The sequence below is a fragment of the Physella acuta genome, unplaced genomic scaffold (assembly GCF_028476545.2).
Source record: "Physella acuta isolate Inbredline_101_S28 unplaced genomic scaffold, ASM2847654v3 ptg000076l, whole genome shotgun sequence".
Taxonomy (NCBI): domain Eukaryota; kingdom Metazoa; phylum Mollusca; class Gastropoda; family Physidae; genus Physella; species Physella acuta.
Genome location: NW_026731596.1, coordinates 124,385 through 151,998, shown reverse-complemented (window position 1 = coordinate 151,998; position 27,614 = coordinate 124,385). Strand labels below are relative to the sequence as shown.

Below are 27,614 nucleotides of genomic sequence, written 5' to 3'. Positions count from 1 at the left end.
TTTTAAAAAAATTATCGTCACTTTAGTTTGTCATTTTTTAGACATTAGAAAATACAATGTATTTCATTCACTATCAATAGAATTGGTTGCAGCAGGCCTACATCAAGATCTACTAAATCAATCCATCTTTTTTTAAACGCTTTGGCTTAACTGGCATAAGAGCGCATTAAAAAAATATGGCCGACGTGTTAACGATCTGATGCAGTAAGCTTATGCACTATGCACAGAGAAACTGCTATTAAAAAATAAAATACAGCCTGATTTGAAATTAAAAAAAGAAAATGTTAAAAGCATAGCTATTAACTCATACGGTAAAATCTTAGTTTAGCGTCGTAAATTCCAACTTAGCTAGTAATGTGCGATGAAGGTAACTAATGAATATTTCTTTCATTTGGCCATATTTATGTCATATTTTGGTAATCTATCGTTTTGGGTACGTAAAATCGCCCGCGGCTATTAATGTACGAAAACGTTACCTCATTGTCAAGGCTGTAATAGAAGTATATTGTGATATGTTTGTGTCAAATATTATAGATAAATGAATAATAAACCTAAATCAATGGCTAAATATATCAATATAGGCCAGAAATTAACTTTAAACAGCTGTGTCTGCAAGCAAGATTTGCTATATAAACAGCAGCCATTTGTAAAATAGAGTGACTTCCGCCTGAATCTCGCGCTATATGTCTATAAAAATAAAACTTAAACAAGATGGCTGCTATAGTAAATGAGCGTGGTTGCATCTGTTGGAAACATCGCTGGTGTTCATTTATTACTGAAAAGTTTTAATTCAATTGTTTAAAAACAGGTACATAAATGAAACAAGGAAACATTTTTGTATTTTTCAAAACATAAATCCTCATCAAAATGTGAAATAATTATTAAAATGTAAGGAGTCACCTGTTTTTCACATTACTAGTTGCGGCCGATTTTACGTACCTAAAACGATAGATTACCCATATTTTACATAATATAACAGATAATTGAATAACAAATCACAATCCATTACCAAACCAGTCATAAATATCCTGGAATAAACTTTAAACTACCCCGTTTAAGACAACAATGAGTAAATACAAGCTGCGGCCATCTTTTGAAAACAATAAATTGTCTATTCGTATGTCTTTTGTGTTGATTTTGTGGTTTAATATGATTGTTTTGTATTGTTTTAATATATGCCTGGGGGTCGTCCATAAATGACGTCACATTCGGGGGGGGGGGTCCGTAATTTTGTGACGTTGTGTGATGAGGGGGAGGGGGGGTCAGATGGTGCGACGTCACACTTTTGCATTTTAAAAAAAGCAATGTTAGAAAACGAATTTTAGACGTTATTTTGCTTATTAGAAAACTGTGTTAATACATTGTAATAACAATTGATTAAAATACTCTATTTTGACAGAGTTCAGACAAGATTTTGGAAAAATATAGCTGTTTAAAAACAATTCAACTGCAATTTTGAGGGGGTGGGGGGGGGGGGGGTTGTAGGCTGAGGTGTGACGTCATTTTAGGGGGGATCTGGCTTTTTGTGACGACGTGTGACGGAGGGGAGGGGGGAGGTTATAAAAAGCGTGACGTCATTTATGAATGACCCTCTGTATAGTAATTTTTCTTTTTTTTAAAAATATAGTTGACATGAATGACTAATAGACCTTTTCAGACTTAATAGTGTGCATCCAAGACCACAACAATTGTTGGGAGGTCGAACTTTTGAACACTTTATTTGCAGTAAGCAAATCAATATTAGATCGCTCATAAATGACGTCGCTCTTAAGATAGTAATGACAGCGTGCATTATTACAGAGCAAACATATGAACATATTGTTTCAGATAGAAATAGTGATTTGTGGTGGGGAGAGGTTGAATAGAACTCAGCGATGTGATTTTGGAGAAGGGTCAGGTTTTTTTTTTCGTGAATACGGGATGGTTGTGGGAGAAAGACCAGCTGTAGAAGTATGACGCGTCATTCATTGGTGATCCATTTTCTCAGTGGGGACGAAAGAACTATTAAGAAGGGTCAAGAAATGTAAAAAGCTTGCCGAGTCGCATTTCTTGAACCCCACCTTTTTCATTCCCCCACTTAGCACATCGTCACCGAGTTAACGCTCGCACGTGACGTCATGTAGCGGTACCGCCGACCGTTAGGCTAATTTTATAGAAAAAAAACAACAAGCACTGCCTTTTTGACGCTTTTGCGACGTTTAATTTGATTACATAAGTTAGTATTCATTAAACGGCCCCTAACACATCTATCACTCGTCCATTTAAACGTACGTAGTTATTTCTGCAAGCTTGCTGTCTTGAAACTTTCGGCCCTTTAAAAATGTATTTAGCTCTCACCGTATAGAACTAGACTACCCATATTAAGCTCCAAAAGAAGCTTGGTGAAAACAGGATGGCCGTCCGATTTTGAAGCTGCTCTGCGCTTTATAAAAACCACAATAAACGATAAGATGACACTTATTAAAGTAAATTATAGTTCTGAATCTTGATACATTAAAAGTGATATTCGGAAATTAAGAGCCAGACAGTCAACATGATATTTCAATTTAAGTCCAAGAAAATAAATTTCCTCAAACGATGGAACATTACTAAATTTTCGCGCAGTTTAGCGAAATTGAATTTAAGTATTTTCGTCATCTTACAAAGCGCGATAGCCTACTGGCGCTCTAACGCGGCCCATGCTAATGGCCGTATTCCTAACGCCCCGCATTAGACACGGCTTATTCGTCGGCAGGCATTTGGTGGCAAGCCTTTTTGACGGGGATAATGTGTTGCGGCCGTTTTGACGAATGTCTTAAACTAGCAGGCTTGCAAAATTTGTGATGATTCGTTTTAAGCAAGGTATACGTATACTAATGCTTATTTATCGTTATTTTGATTGAACAAAGCATTATAGAGGTTCTCCATCAATCACCTAGGTATTTTTCCCCGTTCACATCCCTTCACAAGACCGACACGTCATAAATTGCGGAGCCGCCTGAGTTGACGTCACAAATCTTCACTCACTCCCGTAGCAAATCATATGTGACATCATTTATGGACAACCCCATATCACTCACTTGTGTACTTGATATTGACAATTTGACAACAAAGGATAACCAAAATGTGTCTGGCAGGTGGAGACTTGCGATCGACCATAATGACAACACGCACTTAAGGGGTGGACTGGCTCATTGTTTTAGATGATGTTTTACGAGGGAAGCTGGTGGATAATACATTTTGTCTCTCTGTATATATAAATGATGGCAAACATTTAATGTTGTCAAAATTATGGTTAGAGATCTAAGATAAGGCAGAGTGAAGCGTAATTTTTTTACATTATGACTTGTTGAGACATTGACGACAAAAATATGACGGAGGTTGGGGTTTAATTAAGGTAAAGAGAAGTAAAAAAATGTCATAAGTTACGATAGAATTACTAATTGATGAAAAGAAAAACCTTAAATGAAAATAGTGAACATTCAAACAATAAGAAGAAACAACTATTTAGTAATAGTAAGATCAAATAAACATTAGTAAAAAAAAAAAACGTGATTTAATACATGGATACAAGTTGCATCTCACAATGCTTCTAGAATTAATAAAGTTGTTTGTTAGGAAATTCACATTTAAAAAAAAAATGCTTTGTAATACGGACTACACAACAAGACGATCATATTTAAATACATTTTCATATGAATAGAAATTAAAGGGAAGCTACTCTCAATAACATTTTCTTAAGATGGCTGCTGTTTTTAATAGCAAATTTACTATCTCGAACAGGGTTGATAAAAATTAATTTCAGGATATTTAAATTGATTTAACCATCAATGGTGATCTATTACTCAATTATCTATAATACTTTATCAAAATATACGAAAATATACTCATATTTAATGACATATTCATTAATTCACTCTCTCCCACATTACTAGTTTTGGCCGAATTTACGACGCTAAACTAAGATTTTACCACTCATACTAATTAGGATTTAAAAAGATGTAATACATTCGTATTTATAAATATTATATTAAATAGATCTAGCTAGATCAAACACCCCCCCCCCGTTACCAGTCTACCTCACTGCTGACTCCGTGTGTGTACAGTTAACAGTACAACAGTTACAGTGCAACCAGATCTAGATTCTAGATCTAATAACTAGATCTAGATCTAAGAGATTCTAGCAATAGATTTCCAAATCTAGTTTAGTAAAACTTTAGCTTAGTCTAGTTTTAATTATTTAACTTATTCTAGATCTTATTCTTAGATCCAGATCTAGACCTAGTAACTAGGAGACTAGTAAAATTAAAACAGTAAAATTAATTTAAAAATACTTAGTAGTTAGTAGGCCCCTGGCCCTACTATACTACTAACTACTAAGCCCTACTCAGTTAGATCTACTACTTAGTCAGTACTTAGGCCTCCTACTCTATTTCATCATTTGTTGACTACTGGGTATTGGGTAATCTATCGTTTTATGTATGTAAAATCGGCCTAGACTAGATCTATCTAGTAATGTGAAAAAAGGTGACTCCTTACTAAACTTAAATTTTAGTAATTATTTCACATTTTTAGGAGGATTTGTTTAAGTTACAATGAAATAAATCATTTCATTCTATTAATTAGGCCTGTCTGTATATGTTCTAAGTTGAAAACCAGACCACTATGAAAGGGTTAGGTATTACACCTGTGACTTAGGCCTATATTATAATTTATAGAGTTTAAGTTTGTATTTAACCTATTAATAGAGTGGCATGTATTTCAATTTTTCAGTTACCGAAATGAAAAATAACTAAAGATGTCAACAAAAAAGAAAGACAGAGATCTGGGTAAAAAACTGGATCTTAGTGCTCATGAAAAGTTTTTGGAAGAAAAGGTGAAGCAATATAAAGAAAAACTTGAAGCTCAGGCAAAGGCAGCTACCACAAGTAAACCGCCCTCAACTTCAGATGCTAATACAACTCGCTTGTAAGTGTTGTCCCTATTCACCTTGTGTCATTTCAGCTCACAAAATCACGGACTCTCATTTGTGCTTGTCTTAAAAAATTCATGAATTGTGCAACAGCAATTCAACACAAGGCCTATTTAATTGATGAACTTATTTACATTATAAAAAAGTTTTTTTTATTGTTTACAGACTTGGTAAAAGTTCAAATGGAAGTGCAACTCCAAAACGAATGCCTAATTTATTTAACAATGATGGCAGTTTTATGGATCAGTTCAAGAAAATGACAGGGCAAGGTGAGAAGGCTTTGTTTAAAATATTTTTTTATTTCACTAGTCAAAATATATCATTTACCTAAATGGATTAGTAAGATAACTACTTATTTTTAATTACTTTTTTGTACATACTAATTGTTTTGTTTAAATCTTTCAGCTGCAAAGAAGGGGACTGTATCATTAGATAGTAAAGCTCTCTTACAAACTAAAGTCAAAACAGAATTGTCTCAGTCAAATAAGCTTGACACAGTAAAGTATCACAAGCAGCCTGCACCTGCAATTGTTCTTCCTTCATTTAAACTCAAAGATTCTTCTCAGTTTGAGAGCAAAGAAGACAAAGATGTTAAAGATGAAATCAAACAGGAAAAACAAGATTATAATGAGAGGTAAACCAAGCATCATATGGTATTTTCAACTTTATTATAAACAACAGTAATACTAATATAATTGATACATTTCATAATCTAATGCTGGAAAAGAAAAATTAACATAATGCAGTATTTCATTCACTTACTGTTTATTATAGATTTATTGTAGCATTTTTATGAATTAATGCTAAAAATTAATGAAAACTAAAAAACAGTGAACCTTTTTCTACTGTATCTGTCCTTTATTCAACTGAAATGCTTGATTTGTTTTTCTTCTAAAATAAACAAGCTCTACCCCTGGATTTGGAAGTTATGGACCCAGCAAGGATGATCCTCCATCTCCTCCAAAAATACCATCAAATATTGTTAAAGACACAGCAGAGAGCAAACCTTATCCAAACTATGAACCTACAGAGTATTTACCAGAGAATTATAACAGTTACATGTTCAATGAACTTGAACACAGTTCTATTCCTTTGCCACATCAACCACAGTATGTGGGCGTGTTTCCTCAAGTGGGTCCACCTGACTCATTGGCTCATTTAACAGTCTCGCCAGTACCAAGTGCACCATTGCCTTTACCGCAGCTGCCACTAATGACATCGACTCCTATTGCCAGTGCACCTCTACCTATACAAAGTCAGACTATGCCTTATATGTTCAGTCAGCCCCCACCACCAGTAACTTCGTATAGCCTTAACAACCATACCATGCATCAAGTGCAGAATAATGAAGTTTTGGCTGGCTTACAACACGATCCCCACCTAGTTGTGGTACAAAACCCTGCAGCTCAAAGTATCCAACCTACCATGTACATTAGTGGTCCTCCTCCACCTCTACCTCCAATGCCTAATAATAATATAGCAGTCCATGCAGCTGGGCCACCCCTACAGACAGTGATCGTCTCAACTGTATCCATACATGTCCCACCCCCACCCCCAGGAGTCAGTTATCATCCAACACATGCCCCCATCTTATCATCAGGCTTGTACAATGTCCTCTCTATGCCACCTCCCAACCCTGTTGCCAATCTATTTACAACACCACCCCCTACTTCTAGTTCTTCATTAGGACTTCCCATCTCCACTGCTGGTATATATGGGGCACCCCCTGCAACACAGACTCTACCCATGTCTCAAGCTCAACCCATGTACCCTGTTGGTGTAAGTGGTGCTATGTATGGTCAGATACCACTAGCAACCCACCCACCACCGCAGACAAACCCAGATGTAGGCATGTATGGACCACATTCTGTCAGCTCAATACCTCATACAGAAATAGGAATGTATGGACCAGTTAGTACAAACACAAATACCAGTATGACTATTGATGGGGAAGAATATGATCCAGCAGCACCTACTGATGATTTAGAAGGTAAACGGTTAGGTGCTATAAAAATCCATTTAATGTTTGAATTTAAATAATTTCAAATGTGTTTATATTAAATAAAGTTTCTTTTTTAATAGTAATATCTTTCTATTTTAGGTAGTACTTCAGAGATAGATCTGCCAGCTGTATCTTCTACATCAACTTCTAGGGCCAATAGCATTTCTTTGTAAGCTTTAAATCTCATTCTTATATAGATCTACATGCCTGAAATATAATCTCAATTTTTTGGTCATTGAAACTTTTTCTTTCTTTCTATTCTTTTAGTGTATTGTCACAGAAACCAAGCTCAAAAGTGAATCCTCCATTATCTGCTGGTGCATTCAGAAATGATACCAACTCACCAGGTATGCTTGTGGGGACAGTTAAAATATGTCTTTGATGGGGCATATTTTTAAAAATTTGAATGTGATTAGTAGGATAATTTATTTTAATTGTGTGTAAAGAGATAAACATGTTTTCTGAGTTCCCTGCAAATTCATTATATACACCAATGCTGTATTCTTATGAGCATACTTTATATCAGGTAGTATTTCATAAAATAAAATTCCAGTTAAATACATTTTAAAAATTTCCTACATAAAATGTATAAGCTAATTGTATCAACACAAAATAACTGTGTTAATGACTACTTTGGCTGCCATATGCTTGATCAGCACATTCTATTAGACATCTTTTGATGAATATTGGTTTTCCTGTGGGGATATGGGTACAGTTTCTCTTAGAAAAATTGTATTTCTTATACCTGGTTTCAAATTTTACAAAATAACTTTGAGGATAGACTCAAGGAATAAAGGTGTTAGATTGAGGTCATTGTCCTCAAAATGTGTTGACAATCTATTCAGCACAATGCATAGAAGCTTAAGTTGACCCAGCCTGCTTCTAGTCTGTCCCCCAGAAGATGAAGAAACACTAAAGGTCATTGAACAGTTGGCTGTACAAGTGATGCTGTCTGGTCCACAAGCTGAGCAAAGAGCACTGGAAGAGCATGCTAATGATCCACTCTACTGGTAAGTTATGATTTTTTCTCATGGGGTGTTGTTGATTGGATCTTTAAAGTATTGTCAAGAGCCAGAAATAATAAGTTTTGTTAACATATTAACATGATTTTTTCTCATGGGGTGTTGATGAGATTTTAAAGGTATTGTCAAGAGCTAGAAATATTAAGTTTTGTTAACATATTTCTCTCTCTCTGTTCTATTGCTAAGACTAATACACTGACAGAATCTTTTAGCATGGGCTAATTGATGTGATACTAAATGTTACAGATTGTGTTGTTTGAAGCTATTCTCTTCTGAAGCTAAGAATAACCATTTGTTGCTTTCAGGTTTCTTAAAAACAAATCAAGTGATACTTACAAATATTTTCAAAGGCAAGTAGAAAAACTTATCAAACCATCAGTTAAACAAGAACCAAGCAATGATGATGAATCAGGTAAGTGCAACTTATAAACCACCTCAAAGTATTGTAAATAACAAATTAAACATTTTGTATCTGGCAATTTTTAAAAATTTGTAGGTAATGGAAATACCAAACAACCCATGAAGAAAAAACGCAAGTCTAGATGGAGTGATGAAAAAGGTCTGGGCATGTGCAGCCAAGCCTTGGCTCCTCCAGGTGTCATTGTACCTTCTCTGGCCCCTACAAACATTGGGGTACCCACTATACCAGGTATGCATTCTTCAGTTATCAGTCTTGATAGTTAGTCATTTTACAATAAATACCCATTCTTTTGGAAAATTGTAGTTCTTTTTTAATTCCGAATATTTGTATGATCAACTAAAAACATTTCCAAGTTAGAACAAAATTGGCTAGGTTAAGGCTCTGATATTAAAGTTAAAGAAATTTTTAAAATCTACATTTGCATAAAATATTCGTTTCAGGGGTTGTTACAAATATCCAGCTTGGAGGTGTCACCACCATACAGCCACACTTCCAGCTTCCTCCTGTTACACAGATACCTGGTATTGCTCTCACTTTTACTGACTTGCATTATTTTAAGCCCTATGGCCAGACGAAAAGATGACACATTTTTCAACCACTGCACTTTTAAAAAATAATTTCTTTTTAAATAACCACTTACATAAAAAAAATGCAATGTACACAAAATGTCCAAATTTAGTATGCATGAGGTTAAATAGCTTAATAACTTTTGATAAAATAACACTAATCCCAGAAAAACATACAACACTACTTATAAAATTATTTCTATAAAAAGGTTATTTTGAAAGCTAAAAAAAATTCAACGTAGTTAGTGGAGCTACTTTCTCTTTCCATAGTTGCGTTAAAATAAAGCCAGATTCAAATGCTGAGGCATTTTAATTAGATTTTATTTCACTTATTACATTGCCCGTATTTTTGAGAAAATTCTTAACTATAGCGATATTTTAGAGAAAGGACCACTAGCAAAAGAACAATTATTAAACAATGTAAATAAAACTTATATTCCCCGCTTCCGCCTGTATCTTCAAAACCTCGTTATCAATGCGACTTCCGCTACTACACATATATAAACATACTATACATAGTAGGGCGACAACGTAAAAAACTTTTCAGGCAACCGTGCGTGCGTAGGCCTGTAAAGGGTTAAAGACATTACTCACAAGGTAGGATAGTATTGAAAGTATAAAAGTATTTTAAGAGTTTGCTGGTAATTAAGTTGAATCTAAAGTTCCAGGACCTACAAATATGCAAGACTATGCAAGGAAAGTGATAGGGAGCGATTCCATTACAGAAGAACAACTAAAGCAAATCAGAGAGCAACAAGAGGTAGGTCATTTCAGTTCAAAAGTTTTTTTAGCTGTAGTCTCAAATTTCATTGAGATATTGAAACAATTATTTAGCTTGATTAAAACTGAATAACTTAAAATTCAACACGATTTTTAAAATCTATTAGTAACAGAAGAATTATAATTGAACCTGCTTATTTCAGATGAATTTCATGTATGAACTGGTAATGGCCCAAAAGAAGATGCAAGAGCAGGCTCTAATGGCTGAAATTGAAGGAGTAAAAGTGAAGAGAAAATATGAATATGATTCAGATGAAGAGACTGAAGGTGGTACATGGGAGCATAGACAAAGAGCAAAAGAAATGGATGCAACAAAAAGTTAGTGTTTTAATGTTTATCAGTGTATTTTCTTAGACCTGTATAAAGCAAAATTATTTACAATATTTTTGTTTTCCAATTAAGAGTGGGCAGAAAAACTTACATCTGGTGCTAGGGGAAAACATTTCCTTGGAGATTTTTTACCACCTGAAGAACTGGAAAAGTTTATGGAAACTTTTAAAGTGAGGTTTAGTTTTTATTAATTTTTCTGTTAAAAATGTCAATGTTTTTATGTATTTGCTTTTCAAAGACAAATTATTAATCAATTCATATAACAAGAAGTATTACTAAAGTTTTATGTTATATAAATGCACACTGAGAAAACCATAATAACCAACCAATAAAAAATTTTTTTAACTTTTAAACTTGTGTCACATTGGGCATTGATTGTATTTCAGCTATGTGACTGTTATAGTGTTAAGCATTAGTGAGTGTGGTACTATCCCAAGCTCTTTTTGTTTGATAATTTGGTGATTACTTCTCAGTATTTAATAGCCATTGAGATGATGACAGGACTTAGCCCTCCATCATATTCTTTTTGCAGCAACTCTAGCCCATTACTGTTCATAACTGGCCAAGATTTTTATTATGCTGCCATGTTCACTATCAAGTTTAATTTGTTTGCTTTTTAAATATTAAAATGTTCATTGTATTAGAATTAAAATTAATGCACAGAAACTGCTCAAATGTTTTTAAAATGTACATTTACATGGACTTTGTATTAATTAATTATACCAGTGGAAAAAAGAGTTATGTTCCTTTGCTTTGTCATACAGCAAGGGAAAAAAGAGGGCGCTTGGCTGGAAAGTATAGGGCTAGGCATTTATATTTTTAGGCTTAGCCTTGGCTGGAAAGTATAGGGCTAGACATTTATATTTTTAGGCTTAGCCTTGGCTGGAAAGTATAGGGCTTGACATTTATATTTTTAGGCTTAGCTTTGGCGCTGGGCTGGAAAGTATAGGGCTTGACATTTATATTTTTAGGCTTAGCTTTGGCGCTGGGCTGGAAAGTATAGGGCTTGACATTTATATTTTTAGGCTTAGCTTTGGCGCTGGGCTGGAAAGTATAGGGCTTGACATTTATATTTTTAGGCTTAGCCTTGGCGCTTGGCTGGAAAGTATAGGGCTAGACATTTATATTTTCCCACGTTTTCTTTAACTTGCTTTCTCTGTTTGTGTGTTTGTTTGTCTTTCCAATCAAATCTTGCGATCGAAATTTCTGGCACTTACCAGTTAGCTAGCGCGCTGAAATTTTCAGGGAAGCTTTCTTTTGGATGACCATTGAATATTCAATTGTTATTATTACTAAATTGATCAATGGAAACATTTTATTGAGCATTTTAGACCGCTATATAATCTATATATATAATTCTCCTTTGCTAGCCATTAGAAAAAAAACCAGCGACGCGTACCTCGCGCGCAGTGAAGCGAACGATCACATGTCGCCACAGGCTTAGGGGCAGAGAATTTAGCTTGAACCGAGTTTAAACTTACAGGAGGTAGGCCAGTTTGGGGGAGACGATATGGTCGAGTGGTTGGGCACACGATTGCTATCCCACTCGACACGGGTTCAAATCTATGTGTTCTAGTCAGTAACGTATTCAAACAACGAGTTTTTTTACGAGTTGTCTTTTTACGAGTTGTCTTTTTACGAGTTGTCTTTTTACGAGTTGTCTTCGTTTACCCAAAAAAAGTGAAAAGATAAAATCGATAGCAAGATTTTAATGCAAACAAACAGACAAAGACTAAAAAGTAGAAAATAATAATCATTAAAAAAGTTTTAAAAAACCCACGTTTTCTGATTGAACTAAAAAGTAGAAAATAAACGCTATACATCACAATAATGCAAGCGATCACTCTACTATAAGCGATCAAAAACGTGGGGCGCCGTCATTTTCTTACAGTTTCTAATACTGTTGACTCTCTACAAGCTCCCTAATAAAAGTCAATAGTATTATCTAATCAATAGTAATATAACTTTTACTTCGGCGCCCCACGTTTTTCATCGCTTATAGTAGAGTGATCGCTTGCATTATTGTGATGTATAGCGTTTATTTTCTACTTTTTAGTTCAATCAGAAAACGTGGGTTTTTTAAAACTTTTTTAATGATTATTATTTAGGCTTAGCCTTGGCTGGAAAGTATAGGGCTAGACATTTATATTTTTAGGCTTAACCTGGAATCAAAAACTCCCCCATTGTTTCTCCGGTGTGTTTATTAGCCCTTCATTATAATTTATTATAGTAAGCAGGCAACTTTGCTGTTCAAATTGACCTCAGAGGCTATTTAATTCTACCCTTTCTGTCTATACTTATTGATGACTTCATTTAAAATGAAAACTTATTTTGTCATGTAAATAAAGATGTTTCAGTGTCCCAGTGATCTCTTGCATTTTTCTACATCTTATGCCTCATTCCATGCCATATAACATAACATAACATAACATTGAAACATGTTACCAACCATTCCATACAGATATGTCTTAACTACTGCCATATATTATTTTAATCAAAACAATTCATTTTAGGCTTTAAAAGATGGGAGAGAACCCGACTACTCTGATTATAAAGAGTTCAAGTTGACTTGTGAAAACATGGGCTATCAGATGTTGGTCAAGCTAGGATGGAAAGAGGGTACAGGCCTTGGAGCACAGGAACAAGGCATCACCAAACCAGTTAACAAGTAAAATGAAGATTTAATTCTGTCAGTGCCTTGGCTTTATTTGCTTGGATAATGTTTTATCAATTGTTCTGTTTTGTTTTCTTCTACTAGAGGAAACACATCTGTTGAAGGAAGAGGTTTGGGTATTGAAAGGCCAGCTGAGCTCACAAAAGATGATGATGAATTTGATGCTTATCGTAAAAGGATGATGCTTGCTTACAGATTCAGACCAAATCCATTGGTAGATACTTCTGCTTTTCTTATTTTTTTTATCTTTAGTTCACAGTAATTGTAAATGTACATTTTAGTCATCATTACCCCAAATAAATCAAGACTAAGTGCCATACAAACAATATCAACAGGCCTTGAAAATAGCTCCTGTTGTAATTCAAACAGAATTTGTTTAGTATTTTATTTTGTTATTTTAGCCATTTAAGTAGAAATGATAATATAACTTGGCCAATGAAAACCTACTGCTTCCTTGATACAAATGATACTTGCTTATCATAATTCAAGTTTCAAACAGAATAGCAAACAATGTTAGACAGGGTTTTGGTCATGGTTACCTGTCTGTGCAACATAATATTTTAAAAAGACATCTGTAGTTTGTCAGCACTGGTCTTGTTAAAAGTTTACAGCAATTTCATGTACCTCAGATTTTTTTTATTTATACATCTTAGAATCTGTCAAACTTAACTCTTATTTTGTTTTGTTTTTCAGAATAATCCAAGGCGCCCATACTACTAGCTTATGGTGACAATCTAAACAATTCAGAGCAAGCTCTGTTGTACTTCTAACTAATATTGCTTTAACAGATGTTAAACTTAACAGATTTTAATTTATTCAGGATTTCTCAAGAGTTGAACCATTGTTTTAAAATTATAAATGGTACTGACAACAGTAATGAACTGTTTATTCAAATTCCCTGAGAGTTTGAAAATTAAACTTTTAGAGAAAGGTTTGACTGTCAAATATTTGTATGCAGTAGCATTAGATGTAAAATTTCTGTCATTTTCACATAGATTCTGTAGTGTCTTCTTATCAGGCAGTTGTTGCTGTAAAGGATGTTTTTATATTAGTGGTTTGACTTTTCAACTGAAATTAAAGTCTTTTTACACAATTTGACTTGTTTATTGTAAAAAAAAATATTTTGATCCATATCAAATGGAGCTTTTTTTTTCTTCTAATAAGGGCATCTCTGGTGGCTATGCAAGATTGTCCAACTTTAATTCTCTGCCAGTGGAGTAAACTGTTTTTCTGGGATATTGTTTACAACTCACTATCCAAGTTAATGCTCAAAGATATACTGATTGTCTTTTAATACTAATAGCACATTGCAAGTTGGGATTTTCCGAAAGGAAAGAACTTAATAGTTTTTAAATATTGACCTTTTCTTTTTACAAATCTTAATAGTAGAACATGAATCATACAAAAGGTTTTGGTAGCAAAACTTTTCTGGTCACCAAAAGATTGGAAATCATTGTTTAAAAAATTAATGTTTTGTTTTCATGCAACAAACAAAATTCTGTCCAAAATCAAATTTCAGTTAAACTTTATTCTGAAATTGTTACAAGAGAATTAATAGTAAAATTTAGGTATTCTTTTTCTTGTTTCCACAATGCCCATCGATTTCATAATGTCTTCTTCAAATGACAGTGGCACTGGAGTGAATGTAACTTTAATGAGTTCTTTTTCTTTTGTGTCCCAATTTTGTTCTGAAAAAATAGTAAGAACTTAAGTGACTTGTACCCAAGATAAAAATTTGACTCATGCATCTTGTCAAACACCGGGTAATAATTATGAGCCTTTTTACAGTCATCTTAACTGAAAGTATAGATATGCAATAGAACTACCTAACTATTAAGGGCTGTTTAGGGCATTTGGAAACCTAACTTTAACTCAATACAAGTGTTTGGAGAAAGCAGCCAACAGCTTGGGGAGGATAAGGTTTTTCTATTTTAAAATGTGTAAACAAGCTTTTTACAAGATTATTATTAAAATATATTAAACAAATCCTTTTAAATAATAGTAAATAGAATGCCCCTAACAGCTCTTTGGCCAATCAAGCAGCAGCTTAGCTTAAGGGGGTAGATGCCAATTAAAAAAAAACTTTAATACTCGTTAGAAAACAATTTCTTTACAGCTTTTTTTAAGGTACATCGGCATATCCGTTTCCACTAAAACATATTGGTGGAAAAATCATGGTAACTGACAACAGTGGCCATCTTGAAAAATTAAACCCTTCGTAGGTTTTCCACCCTTAATTTGATCCATAAAATTATGTTTGATATAGCTCACCTATGTAATCATTTCTATCAACCATATCTTCCGTTTGGTCTAAAGCTTTTTTTGGAATTGGAATTATTCTCCCACTCCTCACAGAGACTCGAACACGGTTTCCATCCTCATCATACCTCCACTCTACCTGTGTAGGTTGCCTAGATTCATTGATTACAAAGAAAAATTACTAACTGCAATATACTAAGTTTATACCTCCACTCTACCTGTGTAGGTTGCCTAGATTCATTGATTACAAAGAAAAATTACTAACTACCATATACTAAGTTTATACCTCCACTCTACCTGTGTAGGTTGCCTAGATTCATTGATTACAAAGAAAAATTACTAACTACCATATACTAAGTTTATACCTCCACTCTACCTGTGTAGGTTGCCTAGATTCATTGATTACAAAGAAAAATTACTAACTACCATATACTAAGTTTATACCTCCACTCTACCTGTGTAGGTTGCCTAGATTCATTGATTACAAAGAAAAATTACTAACTACCATATACTAAGTTTATACCTCCACTCTACCTGTGTAGGTTGCCTAGATTCATTGATTACAAAGAAAAATTACTAACTACCATATACTAAGTTTATACCTCCACTCTACCTGTGTAGGTTGCCTAGATTCATTGATTACAAAGAAAAATTACTAACTGCAATATACTAAGTTTATATTAAGATTTCAATGATATTAAGCACAAATCAATCTTCAGCTGTATAAAAACTTCCACATTAAGCAATATTTATGATTTAGCTGCTAAAAAATGTAATGTCTCATAATTAACCAACTCAGAATTGAATGAGTTGCATAATTGTCAAAATAATTACTTTTAAAAAAAGGCAAATATAAGTTCAATGCTTAGCAACTGTTCTAACATTGACGGCTTAATTAGAATTTTTTTATTTTTATAGAAATAATTAACAAAAACATTTCCTAAACTATAATAAGTTATATAGGGGGCCTAATATAAATACATTGTTAAAATGCATATTTACTTAATCCAATTATTTTTATCTAATAGCATGTGCACAATTTTATTATTGGTAATTTTAAAGTAACCTTTTGAATTTTACACCCCATGGGGCAGGTGAGGTAGAGTTCACTTATTTCAGTGACCTTGACATGAAAAATATGCCTAGCTGCCTTTACTTTCCCTAAACTAATGTGAATCAGGTACATATAGAGCTGGGTGGACTCTAGGACTTCCTACAGACTCTTGCCCAGGACACGAACTCAAGACTTAGTAGTAAATGCTCTATAATTTGAGCATGTTGCCCCCTGACTGATTACTTCAGGAACAAAATTCTGATGACTGAATAGAATGTGTTAAAAGTCTTAATAATTAAACAGTTTGTAGAATCACAAATATTTTCAGACATGTTAGAGAAGCACTTACAGATCACTAGGGTCCAACAGTGAAACTTCTGAGGTTACCAGCAGTGGCTTTTCTTTTTTAGAAATCATTCCGGGATTATGTGCATTTCTTTCTACCCATTTATATACCTGCAACACAATTTTTTTTTAGTAGTTAGATCCATCAATTACATCATTTAAAAAAAATTAAAATATTTTTATACAACACTGATCTCAAAACTATGAAGGGTGAGACAGACAGTGAACATACACAGTTCAGCCCTTCCACATAGCACCAGTTCCTTTCTGTGATGATGCTGCATACAAGACCCTGCTTGCCTTCATCAATGCCTTTAAGAATTTGCACCTGTGGTATGAGAATATAACAAAATAACATTAAAAAATAAAAGTAAATGACCTGTATAAAAATTTGAAAGTGTAAGTCTACTCTTTGCATGATCACAATTACAAACATTAGTAGATGTTAAATGACTGCTACCACTTATACTATTAGGTGGTCCTTTCCACACCATCACTTCTTAATCAGACAATGTATCAAATAAGTCTGCTGCTTATTAAATCATGCTTAAACATTATTAATAATGCTTTTTAAAAATTTGTAAATTGGCAAGTTTAAAAGTAATTTTGTAACAGTTGCCTAATATTTTTCAAGCACTATCTCAAAAAGTCTTTTGAGTCATCAAAAACAGAAATTGAAAATCCAGCTTTGCATTACCAGAACAGGTGTAATCCAGGTGGGAAATGTATTTTTATTTGATTAGCACACTTGACACATGATCAAAAAGTAACCAATCATAATTGAGTACATTTGCAGCCAGTAGTTATGGGAAGTTTTGATGAAAATTTAGATGTTAGAGATTTAGACATTGGGTCAAGCTAGCCCACATTAGAGGGTAGAGATTTAGACATTGAGATGGTTGTGTCAAGCTAGCCAACATTGAGGAAGGCGTGGGAGTGATATTAGTTAACAGATTTTGATCAAATTTAGCACAGATAAAAGATCTGAAATGTAACTTTCTGCCAAAGTCCACCAAGACACCACAGACTTTAAAACAATCAGCCCTTGCAATGATCCCTGTAGCCAACAAGTCCAAAACAAACTAACATATTATGAATGTATATTGTGCAAATCAAAATGAAGGTTTTGTGGGAATCTCACCACAACCACTCACATCACAAAAATAGCCTTATCTGCAACGGTTAGGGTACTAACCTTATGTGTGTTCTTATCATTTCATGATTTTACTAGAGTTACTGAGAATGGCAAGTCTCCATCCTGCACAAGGGGTCAGGGGTACTACTTGATTCAGTGGAAAACTGCACCAATGCACACACAAACCCTGTGCCTAGGCTCCACCATGAGTGGCATTTAATTCGTTTTAAAGAGTGTCTATTGCTAGTAGGGATAGAGTGGACTACTAAAATCAATTATCATCCAGCAAACTGCCATCCAAGTTTCCCAGCTGCTACCTGAGCACATGGGTCTGTTGATTGGGCGCCTGTACTGAGGGTCAATAGTACTACTCCAACAGTGCGGTCTTAGATGCCCCAGGATCCCCAATAGGCACTATGGCGCCTATATTAGTTTTAAAGAGCACCTTACACTAGGGACACAATGGGCTACAATATTTGATGACTAAACCAAAACAGGGGTTGCAACCAGCACCTCTGTGGGAGTGTAAACCGTGGCTCCTAGGCTTTCATACAGTACGTCCTAGGGTGCCTGGGCAGAAGTGTAAACAAACCCACACCCCAACAACTAAGGTCCAAGAAACAGCACCACTTTAATTTGTAACTCAGTTTATAGAAACAAGGTCATACATCTAGCTTATAGATTCTAAAAAATACACAATTGTTAACACATTAATGAAACCCTTATAAAATGATTCGTCACTCTGGTGTTATAACTAGATTGTGGCAAAGCGCGACTGGTACGCTAGTGATCTATAAATGAAGGGTTTATAAGGGATTCAAACACAGTCAAACATTGAATATAGTATAAAGCCAACAAAGTCACTTACAACAGTCAATTTTATTACACACTATTCAAAAGACAGAAAACAGTGAAGAGATAACTATGTAATTGTGCACATAGAATGAGATGAAACCATGGCCAGATTCCTACTGTTCACTTTGTAACATTGACTGTAGATGCTACAGTGTGAAGGTGAACAGTTCAATACTAAGCTATGGTTATCTTACTTTTACACATGTTAGAAAAATTAAAGAAAAATAAAATACCAGCGCCATGTCAAAAAGCACCACTTAGTACTCATCTTAAATCACATCTCCTGTCTCCAATTTCCCCACAATTCCATACTTCCATTAATTTAAACATTAAATAAAAATAATGAAAAATAAGGATAAAAAAGAGGATTGTTTTGGCATACTTTAAATAATCTCAGCTGGAGCTTAAGTGAGCAGAATATTGTGTCAGCGGCAGTAAGCTCATCCCATGTCAAATGCTGGTCTTAGTGGGATAGAGCTACTAAACTCTGAAGCTTCACTACCACTACTGCCGGTGGTGGTGGTGGTGGTTTTCATTTCTCCTAGCAGTACAAACTGTCTCAGCAGTACAAGATTGTGATCATACGCATATTGCAAGCTTACATCAATGTCTGACTATGTAGCCAATAAATATATATACAAACCAGTTATTGTTTTCAGGTGTATAGCAGGATATTGGGTTTTTAAAGCTAAATATTCACATCATTTATGACAAGTGCTGCTTGAATAACAATTTTATGGAGCTTTTAATGAGAGCTATCTTTACAATGGAACTAAGCAAATATATTGATCATGTTTATTTCATAAAGTCATTCACCAAACTCTCAGCTGCCTGTTGACATTCATTCAATGGCATCAGATTAAGTTACTGTTGAAGCACATATACACTTGGGTAAAAAATTAAGACTAGCAATTATTTCTAAATTTTACCATTAGAGCATTCTTTCTTACTACAATGAACTTGTTTCTTTATATCAGGCCAATTCATCAACATTATTAGAATAAAAATGTTCACAATGCTTCCAATGAGAGAAATGTGTTCCCTAATAGGGACTGTACATAACAACCGGGATACTCATCCTTTGTCTGGCCACTCAAGGTACATCTCAACTCACTCGTAGGTTGCCAGGTAAACACATGCATTCATTTCATCATTTGAAAAAAATAATTTACCTTTTTAGTACATGTAAAATGTTACCATATGCAACTACAAGTGAGTCAGACTTGACCAATGAGTGGACCAGTGCATAATGAAGATAGAATAATGGGGAGGAGAACTAATGGGCAGACATGTAACAAGATAGCACCAGTGTCAGATCTCAGCATGGGGAAAGAAACAGACCAAACTTCATTTAAAAAATGTCAGTGTTTCCACAGCTGTGCCTGGGAAATTTTTTCAATTCAAATTTGAATTCATTAAAATAAAAACAAACTAAACTTTTTTGGACCACCTACTCAAATAAAAAGTAACTCAATATTTTAAAACTGAAATACATAAAAAAGTGGTATTAATTTTTTTTCTTTATGAGCAGTTTTTTTAGTAAGTTTACAGTTCATTTTAAAAAGCCATAGAGAAGCTGTTTTTGTCTAATGAGGAAAAGTTGCATTATTGTTAGATATTTGATTATGAAATTGTATTGTAATAATTATATTAAGTGTCATCATTTGACTGATTATAAATAAAACCAGATGAAGCTCATTAAAATTCTAATGTGATAAGATGCTATGTAATTACATGCGGTGCCCAGAAGGTAGTGTATTTAATTAGTGGAAAATGATGACTGCCTGCTTGGCAAGAAAGATGAAACCCCTGAGATAATTAAATATAGATTTAGAATCTTAGTTCATTAGCATAAATAAATGAAACAATATTTACAAAATAATATATCTAATTGTAATAAAAGAATTGACTGTTGCCATAACTCCACATACAACATCAATCAACCATTCAAATAGGTGTCTATGTACATTTGAAAAAATGGATTAGTAAAAAGTTTTGTGTGAATGTATTGCTTAAAAAATCTCAGTGAAAATAATTTGCATACAGTCTATAACATACAATACTTAAGTACTTCCACAAAGTTAACTTTTGAGATTTGTTAAAATTTTAAACTAATGTCAGTACGGGCATTTTTTTATACATTTATTTATGAATAACTACAATGGATGGAGTTTATTTTTTTTAAAATATTAATCGGTTTTGATAAAATACCCTAATTAAATTAAAGGCCAGTATTAGACTATATTTAATTTTTTTTTTTAAATGAACAACTTTTACAAGCTCCATGAACATCACTCACTCTTAGAAAAAAATGAAAAAGTGCTTTAAAAAAGTTACAAGTGTACATAAAAAAGTTTTTCATTCCCCACAGTTGACCACATGAAATAATCTTTTTAGGTTTTTAATTGAAGGTCCACTACAGCCTAAGACTAACACCAAAGTTTAAAAACACCAAAAAACATTCATATAAACAGTCATATCACATGAGTTTGATGACTTCCTGCCATCATGGAGACGCAGTGAGAACTAATTCAGGCTTTCAAGCTGACTTGGTAACAAGCATACCAAGCCTGTAAGGGGCAAACACACGGTGTGCAGCTTTCAGCCCATCTTGTTTCTCATTTTTGTCAACAGATGAACAGATAAATATCACAATTCATTTTTTTAAGTTTCATCAACACAAACTGAAAACCAAAAGATTTCAAACACCATTATAAATCAAACTAATTATTTACTCTTTTAAATGTTAAAATTAAAAGTTAGTATCTTTTATTTTTCTTGTTAACATCAGCCACGCATTTTAAAGCACTTGATATTTTTACTTCAAAAATATTTTTACATGCGTCTCCCACAATGATCAATTCATTTGTACAAAACATTTGAATATTATTTTCCACAATGTACATACTTTTCTTGATTGGCAAGGAATAGGTATAACAGTAGTATGATGTTTAATTAAAAGTATTTGAAACGATTTCTTCAACAATATAAGAATTGTTGGCTTATATTTTAATGTTTGGGGCAAAAAATAATTCATTACTTTAAAAGTAAAATAAACAACATCAAAGAATTAAAGGAAGATGAATATACACAAAAGACTGCAGATATGTTTAGAAATACCAGATTTCTGTTTCCCTTGGAATCAGAAGATGATTCCTACAAAGACTAACACAATAGAAATACCCATGAACCAGCATGAGAGCTTGCATACCATCAGAGGACAATGGCTACTTATTTTACTGATAAATGGGTGTCATTCATTGATAACCATATTGTTATGCTCATCTATGATACTTTGAGCAAATATTACAATTGAATAAATACACTCAGCGACTGATAGACATGCAGGAAATTGTTTTTTGAATAAACATAATTAATGGTAAGTTTTTTAATGTATTTTTAAAAATTGACATATTTAGAATTTTGGTTTAATGTCAATGACTGATGAAATGAAATAATAAAAATAAATCTTTATAAATGTTATATTTAGATGTTTACTGAGATCAAATCAATGCATGCAGCCCAGCAAAAAAACAATGTCTCAGCCGAGCATTCTAGGTGGTACAAAGAGCAAGGGTATTTTGAAAAGCAAGGCACATTTGTGCTCAATGTAATGCATAGTTTTTTAATTTTTTTTTACATTTTCAATATGTATTTTTATTAAAAACTATGTAATTTGTAATATTTAAATTAATGAATCTAAAAACGGGTAAACAATCTAGAATTTATTTAAATAAAATGAGGATGTTCATCAAACATGCATCCCACGTGCTGTATAACTACTTTAGCAGCATAGGCAGCACAGCGCAAACATTCAGACAGTGGCTTGCCCTGAACTAGTTGAGACAAAAAACCACCAACAAACGCATCCCCACATCCATTTGTATCTTTAATCAGAGATGGATCCACACATTCAACAGCCACTTCTAAAACCTCTCCTCTCCTCGCTACAACTGTTGGCCCTTTGCCTTGGGTGAAAACAACAATGCGTTGGTTATCAGGATTAGACTTGGGAAGCTGGCATATTTTCAGAGCTATTTCTTTGATGTCAGACGTGCCAAACTTAGCTGCTTGTGCATAGGCAACAGCTTCATCACCATTGCCAAAGAGAAGATCCACATGCTGCAGGAGATTGAGGCGTGGGTCAGCAAACTTCTCACACAGGAAAGTTGCATGCAGGTTCATCACTAGGGTCTTCTTCATGGCAGAGCTGTGCTCAGCTACTGCAAGGACAGATTCAGGGCTGGCACACAGGAAAAAACCACCGATGTAATAAAACTTGGCTTTCTCAACATATGCCCAGTTTTCTGGCTGCTTTAAGAACTGCAGGCTAAATTTCTCAGCAGCTCCAAGCTCTGTGATTAAAGATCTATTTTCCCCTGTAATGACAGCAGCACAGGTTCCTGTTTGACCCCCCTGGTAAACCTGATACCTGACCTTCACCCCAACACTCCCAGCTGACTTCTCCAAGATTTCTTTGAATTGGTCGCTGCCAACACAGCCAAAAAACGTGGTAGCGTGGGGCACCTCAAGCAGCCACTGGGCGACCCTGATGCTGTTCTGTGTGGCCCCGCCTGCCACATATGTTGGCTGGTATTTCTCTACTATCTCCCTGAAGATACCCAGCTGGTCTGGGGCTGCTAGCACAGCATTATTGGGCTCTAGTCTGTACTTGCTCAGCAGGTCTTGATCACCAAATACAGTGATATCCAAGATAGGGTTTCCCATACCCAACAAAATTCCTTCTGCAACTGATGGAGTGGAAGACATCTTTCTTTTTACCTAGAAGAATGAGTTAAAGATATATATAGATAAGCATACTGGCAGTTAACACTATGAAGAAAAGTGGGCGAGTATTTGGAGCAGGTTTTACTGACTGGTATTGACTATAAAACTATTGCAAATATAAACTCAGAAAAAAAAAAACTATTTTGTGTGTGGATAATAAACTGAAAAATGAACTGGAAGGATATCTATTTATATAGATAATTATAACCTAAAAACTAGCCAAATATATGTTACTGCTTTGAAAACAAGATTAACAAGACAATGCTTAGTGCTTAAATTCTAGTTCACAGTAGTCTTCTTTTTTACTCAGCTTAATCAGTACATGTCTATACTACCAGTATTAAACATTTTATCCCAATAATTTGGCACTCATTTAGCATGTATTAGTTGCCCAACCACATTTAAAACAAATTGACTTCTGTATCTCACAAAACACGAGATAACAAGAATTGCTGCTAAAAGAGAGACAAGCCTAACAGACCAATCAATCCATTACCCAGATTGTCAAATGGAAACTAGCACCAAAAGAAAGGGAAATAAAGCTGGGCTGACTGTACCAAACAAGAGAAGAGCTGAATAGAAGGGTAGATAACTGTGTAAATCTGAATAAATTCTGCTTGATTAAAACTGATCTCAATGCAGGTGGTGCAAGCTACTTTTCAACTGGTTTAAAATGGTAAATGAAATTAGCTTTGAGACTTAACAAAAAAAAAGGAAATTCTTTGCTGATAGATCTTAGAAAAAATTTGATCTGTATTCTACAGTAGATATTTTAGATATTTATCCTTTTCACTTTAACAAATTAAGGCATAATTATATTATGCTTGAGAAAATGAGTTTGTAGTGAGCAAGTCACAAGTTGAATGGCTCTATTGATGTCACAAAGCTAAGAAAGGTGCCAGATTTTGACCTTTAGGACACAGGAATGAAAGAAAAATTTTACTCTGCAATTGTCCAGCAGCTCAGCTGCAGAAAGTTACAAGTTACTGATAAATTATCTATTGTTTTCATCCTGATAATATTTTCATCCTGATAATATTATAAGCGTTAGGTATTTAAATTAGGTGGCATTGTCTATGCCAGTAGTTTTTAAAAGTGTATAAACTCAGACATTAAGAGAAATAATATCTACAATTCTGTTTAGACTTACTATGTTGGTAGTTGGTGTTGTATTTGACAGCAACAAAAAACTATCTTTCTACTGCAAGGTCTGGGTGTTAACTGATACATAAATCATCTTATCTCCTACTTTTTCTGGCCAGTTTTTATGGTGAAACTAATTAGTACATTAAAGGGCAAACTCTAGTTTTAATTGGGCTATGGGACTGTGCACATATATAACTGAAAAGGGATGGGAAGGGGGCAGTGTTATTTTGTTGTGTTGTTAGATCTATATGGGTGGGTAGGGTGTCATTTTGTTGTGTTGTTAGATCTGTATGGGGTGAGTGGGGGTGTCATTTTGTTGTGTTGTTAGATCTATATGGGGTGGGTGGGGGTGTTATTTTGTTGTGTTGTTAGATCTGTATGGGGTGAGTGGGGGTGTCATTTTGTTGTGTTGTTAGATCTATATGGGGTGGGTGGGGGTGTTATTTTGTTGTGTTGTTAGATCTGTATGGGGTGAGTGGGGGTGTCATTTTGTTGTGTTGTTAGATCTATATGGGGTGGGTGGGGGTGTTATTTTGGTGTGTTGTTAGATCTATATGGGGTGGGTGGGGGTGTTATTTTGGTGTGTTGTTAGATCTATATGGGGTGGGTGGGGGTGTTATTTTGGTGTGTTGTTAGATCTATATGGGGTGGGTGGGGGTGTTATTTTGGTGTGTTGTTAGATCTATATGGGGTGGGTGGGGGTGTTATTTTGTTGTGTTGTTAGATCTATATGGGGTGGGTGGGGGTGTTATTTTGTTGTGTTGTTAGATCTATATGGGGTGGGTGGGGGTGTTATTTTGTTGTGTTGTTAGATCTATATGGGTGGGTGGGGGTGTTATTTTGGTGTGTTGTTAGATCTATAAGTGGTGGGTGGGGGTGTTATTTTGGTGTGTTGTTAGATCTATATGGGGTGGGTGGGGGTGTTATTTTGGTGTGTTGTTAGATCTATATGGGTGGGTGGGGGTGTTATTTTGGTGTGTTGTTAGATCTATAAGTGGTGGGTGGGGGTGTTATTTTGGTGTGTTGTTAGATCTATATGGGGTGGGTGGGGGTGTTATTTTGTTGTGTTGTTAGATCTATATGGGGTGGGTGGGGGTGTTATTTTGTTGTGTTGTTAGATCTATATGGGTGGGTGGGGGTGTTATTTTGGTGTGTTGTTAGATCTATAAGTGGTGGGTGGGGGTGTTATTTTGGTGTGTTGTTAGATCTATATGGGGTGGGTGGGGGTGTTATTTTGGTGTGTTGTTAGATCTATATGGGTGGGTGGGGGTGTTATTTTGGTGTGTTGTTAGATCTATAAGTGGTGGGTGGGGGTGTTATTTTGGTGTGTTGTTAGATCTATATGGGGTGGGTGGGGGTGTTATTTTGGTGTGTTGTTAGATCTATAAGTGGTGGGTGGGGGTGTCATTTTGTTGTGTTGTTAGATCTATATGGGTGGGTGGGGTGTCATTTTGTTGTGTTGTTAGATCTATAAGTGGTGGGTGGGGTTGTCATTTTGTTGTGTTGTTAGATCTATATGGGGTGGGTGGGGGTGTTATTTTGGTGTGTTGTTAGATCTATAAGTGGTGGGTGGGGGTGTCATTTTGTTGTGTTGTTAGATCTATATGGGTGGGTGGGGTGTCATTTTGTTGTGTTGTTAGATCTATAAGTGGTGGGTGGGGGTGTCATTTTGTTGTGTTGTTAGATCTATATGGGGTGTGGGGTGATATTTTGTTGTGTTGTTGTGAGTGCCAAAAGTGATGTAGGACCAAAGTGTGTAGTTGGTTAGGCTGGAGCTGGGAGAAGAGTTCCTCAAATGTTTGACATCATGTTATATGAAGAAATAATGGGTGCAGACACTAAAGGAATGGGTCAAAAAATATTAATCGATGTGTTATTTAGTTAATTGTGTGCACAATCCTAGCCAGCTAAGGGTCTTTTGTTGTTAAAAATTACTTTAAAATATGGTTGAAATACATGTATACTGTATATCAATTATAATGTATATATAGGCCTATTCAACCACTTTTTATTTAAAAAAAAAAAACACTTTAAAAAATAAAAGATTTGTGCTGGTCAAATAAATCCAGATAGATATAGCCTAATTAGTTAGTTTTAAGCCATCCGTTTACTTAAAGTTTCAGTAACTATTTGATGAGCTACTTTTCCTTGAGGCAAATGGAGTAGACCTATGTATGGTAAAACGAGCACAACATGCATCAACTTACCTGGTGTGATACAGCCAATGTACTGACGTGGAGCCGCGTGAGCTGATGGTCCCGTCTCACCTGTACCTTCTGTACATACATGCACATAGCGTGAGTAGATCTTGCTGTACATTAGGTACGGCTCCCGAGAAAAATATCTCTTTAAAAACTCAAGCCAACTATCTGCGTGCATCTCTCCTGCAGGAAATCTGGTGTACTTGAAGGTAAACACTAAAACATCTGCATAACAGATTGTAAATCTAGATTCAAAACGGTCAGTGTCAAATTTCGCCGTCCACCAATCTACACATTTTCAACAAGGAATTTCGGTTCAGAACCAAGTCTATCCTGCACTGTGTGGGCTGATGGTGAAACGGTTTCATCCTAGATCTATAACTACATCTAGAAATGTCTAGCCGATGCCTTTGAGTGGAATCATTTCATATTTAAACACAGAAAACGGGCACGAAGTAGTCCAAGATGTTCCCAGACAAACTGTTTTGAAACTGTGACATAAAAATGGGCCTACGAACAGGGCGGGTTGCCACGAGACCTAGTAACCGACTTACGGGATTGACCTCATTTCGTGCACAGAAACACAAGTGGCCCAGAGAGGAGGGGTGGGCTAGGGCGAAGGCTGGTGGTGCAGGGGAGCTAATCGATGACCTACTCACCGACATTCGGGAGGGAAAAAATCGTTACACATTATCACAGATACTAAAGATAGAAATGTAGCTGCAGACACATACGATGTGCAAGTGCAACGATAAAGTGCAGGCATCATTTTTCTCTCGCTACAATTGTTCTTGATGTTTTAACTTCACAGCTCCCGGTCTAGTTACAACAGGCTAGAGCACAAAGACAAATTGGGTTATACAAGCTAGACATACGCGTGTGATCAACTCATTAACCCCGGTAGTAACGTGACCTGGTGTTTTGAAGTTAAAATAAGACCGACGTGTAGCTTCGTGCGTACAACAATCACCGTGACACCCCCTCCCCTACCTAATGACTAAAAATAGTTACATATTTGGGTCAAATAACTTGGTACCATTGGATCAGCCATGCCTCATCTCCAATCATAAGGCAAGCAGCGCTCA

The 27,614-nt window shown here is 35.0% G+C and overlaps 4 protein-coding genes across 8 annotated transcripts in view; 2 read left to right on the top strand and 2 right to left on the bottom strand.

Moving 5' to 3' along the window:
• Window positions 1-155: 155 nt before the first annotated feature.
• Window positions 156-13,839, top strand: LOC131953359 (arginine-glutamic acid dipeptide repeats protein). 3 transcript variants are annotated; one of them, XM_059316519.1, is made up of 18 exons: window positions 176-310; window positions 3,961-3,980; window positions 4,753-4,947; window positions 5,117-5,220; window positions 5,357-5,585; window positions 5,857-6,941; window positions 7,053-7,122; window positions 7,221-7,300; window positions 7,840-7,963; window positions 8,281-8,387; window positions 8,472-8,624; window positions 8,837-8,917; window positions 9,625-9,722; window positions 9,886-10,060; window positions 10,145-10,242; window positions 12,586-12,740; window positions 12,831-12,960; window positions 13,440-13,839. In XM_059316519.1, exons 3-18 carry the CDS (start codon window positions 4,778-4,780, stop codon window positions 13,464-13,466), a joined length of 2,886 nt encoding a protein of 961 aa, XP_059172502.1. In that variant the 5' UTR covers window positions 176-310; window positions 3,961-3,980; window positions 4,753-4,777; the 3' UTR covers window positions 13,467-13,839. The 3 variants fall into 3 exon arrangements, with proteins under 3 accessions (XP_059172511.1, XP_059172502.1, XP_059172517.1); XM_059316528.1 differs by lacking the exon at window positions 3,961-3,980 and having other exon boundaries at window positions 156-204; XM_059316534.1 differs by lacking the exon at window positions 3,961-3,980 and having other exon boundaries at window positions 176-283.
• Window positions 418-27,614, top strand: part of LOC131953413 (transmembrane anterior posterior transformation protein 1 homolog) — a 133,262-nt gene continuing 106,065 nt past the window's right edge. The window contains exon 1 of the mRNA XM_059316584.1: window positions 418-808. The gene's annotated coding sequence lies outside the window, so the exon portion shown is untranslated. The remainder of the gene's footprint in view (window positions 809-27,614) is intronic.
• LOC131953527 (large ribosomal subunit protein uL24m) overlaps window positions 14,264-27,614 on the bottom strand; it is a 28,222-nt gene continuing 14,871 nt past the window's right edge. The window contains exons 2-5 of one of the 2 annotated variants that reach the window (XM_059316752.1): window positions 16,637-16,732; window positions 16,409-16,515; window positions 15,018-15,157; window positions 14,264-14,434 (exon numbers count right to left, since the gene is read on the bottom strand). In XM_059316752.1, the coding sequence (XP_059172735.1) occupies window positions 14,298-14,434; window positions 15,018-15,157; window positions 16,409-16,515; window positions 16,637-16,732 (480 nt within the window). In that variant the 3' untranslated portion in view covers window positions 14,264-14,297. The remainder of the gene's footprint in view (window positions 14,435-15,017; window positions 15,158-16,408; window positions 16,516-16,636; window positions 16,733-27,614) is intronic. The other variant, XM_059316743.1, reaches the window with a different exon arrangement.
• Window positions 18,404-27,086, bottom strand: LOC131953504 (uncharacterized). Of its 2 annotated transcripts, none has more exons than XM_059316699.1 (2): window positions 26,536-27,086; window positions 18,404-23,176 (listed from the first exon to the last, which is right to left on the bottom strand). In XM_059316699.1, the coding sequence occupies exons 1-2, from the start codon at window positions 26,620-26,622 to the stop codon at window positions 22,124-22,126; spliced, it is 1,140 nt and encodes a 379-aa protein (XP_059172682.1). In that variant the 5' UTR covers window positions 26,623-27,086; the 3' UTR covers window positions 18,404-22,123. The 2 variants fall into 2 exon arrangements, with proteins under 2 accessions (XP_059172682.1, XP_059172691.1); XM_059316708.1 differs by lacking the exon at window positions 26,536-27,086 and adding an exon at window positions 24,333-24,423.

Coding starts and splice junctions, on each gene's coding strand:
- LOC131953359 (XM_059316528.1), top strand. CDS start 4,778: ATGTCAACAAAAAAGAAAGACAGAGATCTGGGTAAAAAACTGGATCTT. Junction 6,942..7,052: donor ACCTACTGATGATTTAGAAG/GTAAACGGTTAG, acceptor TTTCTATTTTAG/GTAGTACTTCAGAGATAGAT. Junction 8,625..8,836: donor TGGGGTACCCACTATACCAG/GTATGCATTCTT, acceptor TATTCGTTTCAG/GGGTTGTTACAAATATCCAG.
- LOC131953504 (XM_059316699.1), bottom strand. CDS start 26,622: ATGTGCATGTATGTACAGAAGGTACAGGTGAGACGGGACCATCAGCTC. Junction 23,177..26,535: donor CATTGGCTGTATCACACCAG/GTAAGTTGATGC, acceptor TCATTCTTCTAG/GTAAAAAGAAAGATGTCTTC.